The 12,430-nt window shown below is 41.6% G+C and overlaps 1 protein-coding gene across 2 annotated transcripts in view; it reads right to left on the bottom strand.

Moving 5' to 3' along the window:
• The window catches only part of LOC107226723 (lachesin-like), a 138,040-nt gene that overhangs the window by 28,415 nt on the left and 97,195 nt on the right, over positions 1-12,430 (bottom strand). For both annotated transcript variants that reach the window (XM_046734403.1, XM_046734404.1), the window contains exon 2: positions 4,673-4,753. In XM_046734403.1, the coding sequence (XP_046590359.1) occupies positions 4,673-4,753 (81 nt within the window). The remainder of the gene's footprint in view (positions 1-4,672; positions 4,754-12,430) is intronic.

Raw genomic sequence — 12,430 nt, 5'->3', positions numbered from 1 at the left:
TTTTCTTTAACCATTACTTTCAGGGAACACTATTTTTCAAACTTATGCAAATTCTTGGGTAGAATTTATACCCGTGCGTCTTTTACAGGTAACTTGTTAAAATAGGCAAAATGACAAACGATAAAGCATATTTCGTGGGGCATATGTATGCAGAGCTATTATAATACAGACGTTACGAAATAGGCTGCGAGAAAAATTCTAACCGATTAATCGCAAGTCGCGAAGAATTTTCTATTCAACGTAAATGTGAAACAATACTAATTATACATACCCGTATTTAAGTTTTAAATATATGTCAAACTACGTCTCTCGGACGCGATTTCAAAGGAAGGGTTGGAACAGCTTTGTAACACGTGAAAGAGAACCGACAGAACGGCTTGCCGAAAAGTGTTTCTGGTACGTTGTCAAATCGCGCGTTACGCAAAATGTCGGTAGCCGGCGATTTGCCGAAATTTACGTCCCGAAAATTAAAGGCTTGAGATTCCTCGCCGAATATCAATTGCCGGAAGAGTGTCCGCCCTCTTGCGTATTTTCCACCGTCGGCGCCGCCTCGCCGCTTCCCTTAATAGGAAACGAAGAGTAATTCTTGCAGCGTTTCTTTCACCGGGTTGATGATCGCCCGCTGACAAATGACAAATCTGCCGTAGCGATTCTCCGGGTTAAATATACCGTGTTTAATAACTTCTGCACAATAGCAAACACGTGACGTATCGCGTGCGTGCTGAGTGAAATTGTCTGGTTTCTATATCCCATCGCATTAATTATTCCGTACCTGTACATGTATATGTTAAGTATACAACGAGTATTCGCGGGCTTTCTCGCGAGACAAATGACGATAAAAAAGCTCCACGTTGTCTCGATGATTGTTGTTACTATTGCCGCTGCCCCTGCTACTATCCCAAAAGCTTTCTTGCGACTCGTTTTGTACGTATATCGCCCGCAAACGACGCCCAACTCGCAAAGCAATTAAACGGCAATAAGCCGAGTATATTAGGGGGGGAGGGGGAGGTTTATTATATACTTTCTACTTCTCTGGCTGGTGTGCTGTACGTTTGTAGTTGAACATAGTCGCGGAAATGATTTGGTATAAAAAAAACCGTAGCCTTGCATTGAATTATTTCCACTACTTTTTAGCCCGATGAAAACAAGCCATTCAAACTTTTCGTCCTCTTCTCGTTTCTATAGATTCTCGACGTGTCGCGTCTCGTGAAAATACCCGTCAAGCAAGGTCATGGGTTTCTTTTCCCTTTCGTATCAACCCCCCGTTTTCGACGTGATTATTGGGCAAGTTTTAAAGAAATTAACTCGGAAGAAACGGTGACTAAAGGTCTGCGCGTGATTATAATTGGCCCTCAAGTTACCAGCTGATGCAGAGGAGACAAAAGATTGCCAGTACATTTAACGAATAATATTCATTCGTGGTAACTAATTTTGTAAAACAAAAGAACCAATTAAAGCAACGAGGAGTAGAGGACCGCGAAGCGGAAAAGTTTTGCATGAAATAATAAGAGAAGAAAAATGACCACTATTAAAGCGGACCGTAAAAGGAACCATGAAACAATTGCGCCTTTTACTAATTCAATCTTATAACCCACCTGCGGGCTGTTTGCAGCATAGAACAATTCGCCGGAATATTATAGCGAGGAGCCGAATGGCTGGCTGGATATTCCACATCTCTTGTCCGTACTGCTAGAGGTGCCCCACCATTACGAACAGATACTTTGATTGATGGATCGACATTGCGCGGAGAAATTCATCCACTTATAATTGATATCGCAGCTGTGACCTAGCTACATTTGATCGAGATATCGGGAGGGTGAATTCAATCAGCGGATGGAAACGATACGGTTACTCTCAAGTGTTTATCATCGTTTATACCACTGCGCATGATGTAACATCGAACGGGGGCCTGCAATTTAGCCTTCATTATTGTTATTACTATCGCGGATATTCGCGTGCACACATGTCGCACAGACTTGGATGTAGGAGCCGAATATAAGGACGCATGTATGTGCTAGGCGAAGTACACATATGTACCTACGCGTGGATTTTCCTGATATTGTCTCTCCCCTGTTCGGCTGATGCTCAAATTTCCACTCTTTTACCGCTGCCTAAAGTGGCCTCTGCGCACTGCCAATTTTCACCAACGTTTTTCATATACCTACCCGCTTATTCCACCTTATATACCTTAGGAGGTATTTTTCTGTCAAAATGTAATACGTCTCCTGCCATGATGTGAAAATAGCGCTTGTTCCGTGTCCTTCGAATTTTTGACCTCTATTTCTTTTCTGTCTGTCAAATCTCGCTTGGATAATTTTCACCTGCTCGATTCCCATTTTTGCAATCTCGCTTCTGATGAAATTTCTACGAAACACCGTTAATGGAAAAAATAATTGGGCAATTATCGCTGATCTTACTTGATCTTTGGACTCGGTGTAATTTCCGGCTTGTTAAATCCGCTCCGATTCTTCAATACGTGTGCGTAAAAGCTACGCTCGAGTGAGCCATAGGCGGAAAAATTTCCGATTTATCGTTTTTGTGCAGTTACAAGGCGATATGAATTATTCGTAATCGTGACCGCGGATAAATTGGCAAAGAGGCGGAGCGAGGTGAGATGCAAGAATCAGATACGAGTTTTCCGACAGCTAGACGGTAGACGGCGTTTTCACCGGCGCATCAATCTTTCATGGGTATCAAATTTAGCGGGGACGTGTCTCGAGACCGCCCCCAGCCTTCTCTATGTAAAGAACAGGCATCCTTGTGCCGTGCCAAAAAATTTCATCGCTCTATCTCGTGATTTTAAATAATCACATCCGCCGAAGGGGTGAAATATGATTTTAAAAACGGGTATAAAGTACTCGCAAAACTCGCTACCGTTTCTACGCAGGTTTCCTTGGTAGTGCGTCAGGTTATAATAACTCTTGGTACGATTGCAGCAAGTCAAATTAATCGCTTCTCGTGTGTCACGTCATATACGTGTAGGTATATAAGGGTAGGTAGGGTAGGTACTGCATCATTGAGAAAGGCAGCTGCTTTCGCTTGAGGGGAACCGCGAGACGTGAATTAATTGTGTTTTTTTCCGAATGGGTATAACGACATTTAAAAAATATTTTTCCCGTGTTGCTTGGTGGAAGAATAAGATTAGATATCACTCAACGAGCGCAGAAAAATAACTATTTTTTTGGCATTGGCCTGTGAAGTAAGAAAAATTTGTATTTCAATTGCCTGACGCAATGCGCGTGATCTTTGAGTGAAAGAAACACACGACGAAAGGAACGCCAGACCTCCAGCTTTAGAATGTTCTTTGGAATCATACTCGAAAGTGAGTCTCAAAGTTATTCACGATTCGCGTCATTCACCCTGCACATGCCTGCCAAATTTACGAGTCCACCTGTGCCAGGTATACGATATGTACCGTATCATAACCATCCCCTTATGTTTCGCATATACGGGTATGAATTAGCGTTGGCGGAGACAGTCACGGGCAAAATAGATGTTATATAAAATTATATATAGTATAAACGAAGGAATCATTCCTGGAAAACCGCCCTTTAAGCTTTCCATCTGTATCCGGATATTCCGTGTCGAAGTCATTGTCGTGCCGGTTCGGGTTAAATTATGACAGCAGGTCGAACCGAGGAAGAAAAAAGCGGAATACGTAGTTCGGGGAAATTGTAGAACCGTTCAAGGAGGCGAACGGAGTTTTATCGTGGCGAACAGCTCTACGCACATGATGTTGAACACTCTCCGTATATACAGAGACGGCGTATTGATCGAGCCAGAGCAAATAAAGGGGCACTTAGAATCATTGCATGCCGAAACTCACTCTGCGGCAGGAGCCTACGCCCTCTCGCATAGACAAAGAGTCAGCAAAGAGAATTCTTAGATCGAGTAAAATGCTTGTTCCGGCTTTCAAATTATTACGCGTTACCATTCAAAAGTCGAGACCGCGAAAGCTATGCGCAATTTCCGATTTTCAGACTCGGTCCGGTGCCTAAAATATCCGCGTCGCGGTTTCACGAATGTCATGGCATAAATTATATACCTACACTTTAGCCTATTTCACCGCCATTTTGCCTACTATATTATTCATCGCGATCCAGATGCCCGGAGCCGAATTTCACCGACTGACGCGTGTGTCCGATAAATCGATACCTCGCATCAATCGAGAAAGTAATCCCGTAACATTATCGAAGCTTTCTTATTCTTTCTTCTCTTACAGTGTATAATACGACGATACAGGCCATCTCTTCTCATGTATATATTGATCCTTTCTCTATCTACCGGGCGGGAAAGACGCTCGCCAAAACTTACAGGTATCTAAGGAAAGATCCGATAGAGGAAAGAATTATCACTTAGCAAAACTTGAGACGGTGAATTACTCTCTTGAGTGCAGCGGTATACGCGTGTCTCGAGTTATTTACGCTGGTTGTTACATCGTTGGTTGTACGGTGGGTAGAAAACGTTATAACTGTAGCCGTAGCTGTAATACGTAAGCGCGCAAACTACGCAGGAACCGTTTCGAAGTAGGTATACAGATAGGGCAATATCTGGACGAAAATTTGTCTCGCTGTATAAGCGATGACGGTCGAAATGTTACCTAAGTTTAATGTTACATGTATATTGTGTAGGTATATCTTGATTGCGATACGACTCGATTGCAGATGCTCACCATTGTTGAATTCCTCCGTTGCCAGCGTCAGATGAAGAGACGAGAGCTTTCCATGATAATCCGAATTTCTCGTCTGTCGTCCTGCGGAGGAGAAAAAAAATTTCACATATTTAGTATCGGAGGATTTGTTTCGTCAATTTTTGCATAGAATATACGGTCAATCAGCGCTCCTCATTCACTTCAAACTTAGACTTGGAATAAAATTTTTTTATTCGTTGACATAACACACTCACGTATGAAGTATAAGTATATTTTTTATACATTATGTCGGAGTATATTTACACTTTAGTCATGAACATTTTACGTCGAAGTATACCACTTCAGCTCTTGTTTGAGTTGAATGAAAATACCCTTGTCACATTGAAATTATCTTGTATGAAATTTTTGAAGCAGGGAATAATATGTAAAACTTGACAGACGTGAATAATTCGAAAATTTCGGATTAAGAATATTTTTTACCGCAATTTACAAGTGCGACAAAATTTAGGAAAAATAGTATGGCAATCTGTAAGTCACAACACGTAACGTTCATTTTTCCACCGTACTTTATAAAGCGGTTTGGGAAATACTGCGAGTCAAAAGTGACAATTTACGTTATAAGTGCCATTTTTCGATCGAATCCTGACGTGATGAAAGAAAACGGGTAACGCACCATCGTATTCGAGGTACCAGAATACGTTGGAAATACACTAACTGGTTCATTTAACATTTTCTCGTAAAATTTTGTAGCCCTGTGTAATCTGACCGCATAAGAAGAGCAACGGGTCTTCAGGTTGTAAAATAACAGGTGCTTCAACGGTTACGTCTGTACAAAAATGATGTATGCAAATGCGGCAATAAGTTCTCTCGCCGTTAAATCTCAGAAAAAGTAACGTGTATATGGGATGTCTGAGGTATAAGAGAGCATATACACATTATGTATATAAACCATGGTTTAACGGAGAGACGAGCGGTTGTAAGCATCGAAATTTTCCACCCCGCCTGCACGCTGTAGATTATGACTCTAATCTTCATACCGCGATGTACTTGCCTTGGCTAGTGAATAATGTTTCAGCATGTCAGGTACAGAAATTCTAAAATAAATATTTAAACTGTTGCCGGAAGGGTTGTCCCGCTTTTTTACCCTTTATTTTTTGCACCGTTTTTACCGTTTTTCCGTTCGTTCTTTCTTTTCTCTCGACTCGACTCCTTTTTTTTTTTTTTTTTTATCCCACCCTCTTCGCTAAATCAACCAAATTATCGGATACTCGTATCCACGCCTACACTGAAATACATGTTTATGTATACATATACAAGCCATAGTCATAATTGATCTTTTGACTCTATTCGCGCTTTACCATGAAATATAACCTGAAAGTGAAACGTTTACTTTTATACCGTTTCGTTTATTTACTCTGTTCCATAAACTCCGTGGCGCGTTTTGAAATTCAACGTGAACCATCAACTCGGCATCGATTCACCGGCTCCGCATCTGCTCGCGAACTTTTCAGTCATTATATTCGTTTCGCGCAAACGTTGGCAACACGATCCGCAGTAGGAAGAAATTAGTTTCACCTTTTTCAGAGTGATTTATCACATTCGGGAATGATTTTTTAACGACTCGCAGTATCCCTCAGCGTTCAAATACAGCTGGGCGTCGTCTGCACCGTGAAAATTGCCAACCCTTTTTCTCCTCAAAGTACCTATATTATATACCCAGAGGCCCCTTTTCGAAATTAGCCTTGTAAGAGCTCGGAGTGAGAGCGAAAGAGAGAAGGCTTATTTACTTGACAAATACTAACTCGACTTGTTAGTCCACCCGGCTGTTATTCCCCCGGCGAAACATGCCGGTAAACGACCATCGAGCAGCTTGACGACCCGTTTACGTACCGCGTACTACGAACCATTTCAAGTCCTTAACAAGGCCTCGTTTAGCCGTCGCGTGGATCTTCTTCATCACCGACAGCGAAAAACCGCAGGGGAAGTTTCAGACGCCGGCAGGAGGGTGGAAATTGCACACGAGAAACGAAACTCGGTGCAGCAGGGTTATGGGCGACTGGTCCGAACCACGTGAATACTTAAAAGGAACGACGCGTTGTCCTCGAGGAATCCCGACGACATTTTCACACATGACACGATGCACCGTCACGCGCCACGGAAATGGCGACAATTTATCGTACGACCACGTCTGCGGACTTGACGTGCATGCAAGGATTTATTTGCATTAGACCGATGGATTCTTTTGACGACAATCTGTGTAAGGACCCTTAAAATTTCTTTCAAGTATTCGTTGTATAATTTCTTTATTTCGGACCGGTAAATATATCGCGGCGATAATGCTGAAGGTGCTAAAGGGCATATACTTATTTTTGGCTTTAGAGAGCTATAAGCTAAAGCCAGAAAGGCGTATGATTAATTTTTTTCGTTGCCAATCGTTCCGTAAAGTTATTTTAAAGCTAATTATTGAAAAATAGTTTAAAAACCGCAAGAGCGTATATATTTTTGTTCAATGTTTAATTTTAAAATAAGTCTACGGAACGATTGGCAATGAAAAACAAAATTTATACGCCCTTTTGGCATTAGCACCCTGATACAATCACGACCTCTTTCACTCGAAGGTGTGATACGGATTACTATCGGCGAGCTATTCAGTTTTTCCGCATTCATTTTCTCTGTATTCCAGGTTCAGTACAAAATGAAATTGCGAATGAAGCCTTTGATATTTTAGTGTGAATAAGCTTCTTCCTAGGCACCGTTCTGTACCAAACTTTTTCACTGACTAGAAATTCTTTCGTGATAAAAAGATCGAAATCGTCCGGCATAAGAGAGACTGAGATAATTGCGTGAGAGACCTCCCGTATACTTTTACATTTTTTGTCCAGTATACCCGAAGCGTTCATCCCGTCCGTCGATGTCATCAATTTACTTTTTGCCATGCCGTCAAAAGGACCAGCTTAAGAACGCGTATCGCTCGTATTTTGCTGTAACCCAGAATGGCTTACCTACACATCTCAGAAGCCGAAATATGATTTCCGGAAAACTGTCGCAACGTAAGCTTTCTGCGATACATTCGAGCGGTAACGTCACTTACAAATTGATCTATGCGAGTCAAACACTTGAGAGGGAGGAAAGGCAGGCGTGCAGCAAGTTCCGAGAGTGCAAGAAAGGATGACTTTGTTTTTCCCGTTCTGCTTACACACATACAGTACCTGCTTTTATATCGTACATTTTAAATCGATATTAGCCGATACTGCAGTGAAGCAATTGAAGAAAAAAATATTTTCGTACCCCACACAGAGTGTTTCCTATTTTTCAGATATTCGCGAAATTTTCCAACTGAATTATATTGCTTGCTCCGAGTCAAATTGTACGTACATATGTATAAACTGAGCTAGTAGGGTTAACTTTTAATAAAAGTTTCACCGTTATGGAATGCAGATATTTTTCTAACACAACGAAATCTCTCCGTTCTCCGTCTGTCGCTTATACTATCCGTGCAACTTCAATTTCTTTCCTTTGAACGGCTCCAGGATGGTATGTACACCTATATAATGCATGCATCTAATATAGGTATGCGTGCGCACGTACTCAGAAGATATTTACTCAGGCCAACGGCGGCTTATTGCCGCGAAGTAATATTCAAAACTGATACTTACCTATACGTACATGCATTATACCTGTGTACATATCCATGCATGTTGTACTTAATGCCGACGTGCGCTAAAAGTGCGATAGTTGTAACTAACAAGCGAGTACCCCTTTTCACTTATTATTACAATTCCCGACGTACGTGGATCGTGCATGATTGAAAAAATCTGCGTCGATTAGTATAAGTCATCGCAAATAATCGCACTACTCAGTATTCCCAATTACCTATTTCGTCATTCGGTCGTGGAACGGGATTGATCGACATTGAACTCGAAGCTAATTGTTGTGGACGAGTGAGGTGAACAATTGGCATGCTCCGATGGAGAGTTACCATCTGCGCATACTCGTTTTTCAAGGAAATTCTAGTAGCAGAAAGAGATGCATTCGGGAAAGGGTGATGAAACTCTGGTTTGATCAGCACGTTCCAATCACTATTCGCGCGTTTCAGACACAACCCCGGAGTTTCCGGTTTCAAACAAACAGTCACCGATCACGTTTCAATGTTCGAATGACGTTAATTGCAAGCCCGAGTTTAATCGGCCGGGGTACTGCTAATTTTTTAGACAAAATTTATCAACCAAGTAAATAACCATTGTTATTGACCTGCTCTCTAAATTCGAATGAGTGAAAATTCACTGATAACCAGTTATAAGTATACCACTGGAAAAAATCAGTCCATATACTCTGACTGTTCAGTCACTTTTCACTGATGTTCCACTAATTTTTTCCAGCGGTATACTTATCATTGATTCACATTTAGACAGTGTGCTTGGACATTTTCAGAATGAGAATCATTCTCTCACGGTGTATAATCCACCTGTGCGTCCACATATTTGTACATAGGTATGTAACGTTTTATGTAAGGCATCCTGTGTGTATATATTTGGGCACGTAGATACCGCCGCATATTTGGACAGGGCAATATTCGGAGGGTAGGTTTGGAAATTTGATTTGAAAAGGACGAAAACAAAGGAAGAAAAAAAAAAGAATAACGGTTCGGAAGGTTGTTGGAGACATATGCCTCGTGACAAAAAAAAAAAAATTCCAACGACCCACCTTTACGGAATACCGCGAAATTTCAACGTTCACGTGAACACGTATCGGAAAATTTAATAATTCATTCACTTTCATCGAACTGTTCAAACCTTGTTATTTATTAGAACAACTGGATTCATTTTTTATTCGTTCTTTTTTTCCGCAGCGGCTCCGAGCTACATACGATTCGTTAAAACTTGATGGCAAAAGGGTTGAAACATGTTCTCGATAACACGAAGCCAGATTGCGTGTGAATTTGGAAGGGTGCATGACGCGTCGTAATTTATCCGAGACAAAGGAGGCCAGGGTGAATCGTAAAGCAAGTTAACAGCGGTTGGCGAGTTCTGAAGCAATAGATCTACTCGTTGAATTATGTAATCACTGAATAATTATTTGGGCAACAGCGCTGAATTAATTACACAAATTTTTCCACCGCTAATTTTACCAAGCGCCGTCATTAGTTAGCTACGCTAATTTATTCAGATTATGTACCACCCGCTCCATGCTCTCTCCAATGTCTGACACCTACGCGGAAAACACTTTCACTCGTCTCGGAAGAATATTTATCTCAAAATTTACAGGATCCATTAATTTGGCTCTAACGATTTCTCACATACGACGTCTGAGAATTTCTGACACTTGTTATTTTTCTTTCAATCTCGAAAAATTGGTTCAAATACATCACGAAAATGATAGGATCGCTTTATTAGGTGGGTTGTGAAGTGACATCCGCTCTTCCATTTTCAAATCAATGCCGCAAAAGCAAACACATGCTGCCAGAGTTATCGCCTGATCGACACGTGGTTTTTCAGCAAAACTTGATGGAAAATAACGATCGTCGAGGGGGAATTAATCGAAAGGTTCGTTCGCGAATTTATCTCACCAGAAATGTTAACCATGACTTTTCATTACCACACTTTGCACTATGATACAAACATTGCGGGTAGATAAATGTACGGACATTAATCCTGTGGTCACATGGACGACGCGAAGTGGATATACAGATGAAAATTTTTGCAGGAATGATAAAATAATTGCAGTGGCGGGTAGAGAAGAAATATATCCACTAGTTTTTGCTCGCGGGGGAGACGACCCGTGCATATTTCAAGTACGGTGCAGTTTGCGTTGCATACGGCGTGGTCGTAGGTATATCGATTCATTCGACTCGTTGTATCACGGTAGGTATACGGGTCTGAAGATTGTTTCAAGAATCGATGCGGAGTCGTTTGAACACAGCTGGATTCGCTCTCTCCGCGGGGTGAAACGTAGGGTAAATAACCGAGTTTCTCGCTGCTTGATTTATGGAGTATATTAAGATTGGATTCACCCGTATTCCCACGCGCGATCGAAGCTGTCAGTCAAGTTCACCATTAGGTAACACCGTTTCATGTTACTGTCGTAAAAGAGAGGAACTTTGGATATGTTCGGAGCTATATCCGCGTTACATCCGAGGTTCGTACATCGCGGAGCTTAGGTCAGGGCACAAGAATGCTGCAGTCAAGTTCTTTTCAACCGAATGAAATATGGATCGAAGCAAGAAAGTTGAACGGGGAGCACATCGAGCAACAGAGGGGATAAGTTTCTAACTTTGAACCTAGAAAGTTGGTTTATCCGAGAATCGCCATCTTCAGCCAAGTTGGCACGTGGAGGCCCTCCAGCTACTGCAGGACCGTGAAGCTGCGGGAAGAACCACGACAATCTGAACCTTATACTCGCTTTATTTCCTTCACGACAATGTTCCAGTTGTACAAGGCAAGCTATACACTCATCCGCTACCCGCAGTGTCGATTTCTGGCACCAATTTCTGGCGCGAATATTTCTCGCGAATGGAATCTTAACGCAAATACATTGGTATATGCCAAGTTTTTAGATTAAAACGCGAAATCGCCATTTTCGTCGACTTATACTCAGATAGGTATGTGTACACGCGTATTGTATACACTTCCAGCGCACAGATCCGCACGTGCTTTAATACGTGACGGAGGAATGGTCAAAATGGAATTTTCATTCCCGAAAAAATTTAGCTTTCACGCACTCCGTGCGACCTCCGTTTGTTCAAGGTCTTACCAATATCGGAAGAAAAGGGTTCGTAAGATATACAATATATGTACTCATATTACTCGTACGCAAATTACGAAGATAGTTAAAGATGTGTTTCATCCCTTTTTTCTTTTCATTAATGAAGAACGTTGATAACATCTTGAAAACAGTTTTCACCTTATTTTTACAGCCCAGGTGGAAACGGTATTCAAGAAATATACGGGGCTTAATAAACGAAATACGTAGCTTTCAGTTGGGTCGGTTACATCGGTTCATAAAACATTTCGTGCAGCCGAATATTCAATTAGAATATGTCGACGCATACGTCTCTCAATTTCGATTTCGGTTACACGAAGTCCAGAGGGTATACCGTGACTGATCAAATCTCGGTAAGTAAATCACTGTTCGTTATTAATTCATCGCGAAAAATGCGGATACAGTGACGCACGACGTTTATTTCTCCTCGTGAATCACTCGCGCGCATACGCATATTGCATTATAGCCGCATGAAATGTTATGTCCATTTTGGCAAGACCGTTCAGTCTGCAAGTCCGCAGCTTTCAGAGAAGTAAAATAAAGACGACGTTCCTGCGCCAAATACGGAGGGGGGCCAACGACCGCGAGATTTATTCCAGTCAGAGTTTAGTTCGCTAAGAGTTCGGATTCAAAAAAAGTTCACTGCGGGTTCATTTTTTCCTCCATCGCAGGAAGACGAATCGATCTAAGATAACCTACACACGAACCCTGATTTTGCTAATTTTAAACTTTCACACAATATAATTTAGACACTAGACCATTTTTTATCGTTCAAATTCAACCTCGGTATCAAATAATAGAATCACTTTCGGCGGGATGATCTTTATTCGCCACCAAAGAGCGAAGCTCGAATTACTTTCGTCGAGCGATAAATTTTGGATTTCCCTATGTAGTTTGAAACTGTTTGTGCCCGTGGAGCGGAGCCGAGGATAGACGAGGAAACCGAGGGAGATAGGGATAGAACGATTAACGATTCGTCTCCATTACACCCAAGTTCACAATTGCTACCAAGGATTATAG

Source organism: Neodiprion lecontei, chromosome 3, assembly GCF_021901455.1.
Source record: "Neodiprion lecontei isolate iyNeoLeco1 chromosome 3, iyNeoLeco1.1, whole genome shotgun sequence".
Lineage (NCBI taxonomy): Eukaryota > Metazoa > Arthropoda > Insecta > Hymenoptera > Diprionidae > Neodiprion > Neodiprion lecontei.
This window is presented reverse-complemented; position numbering and strand designations above follow the sequence as displayed.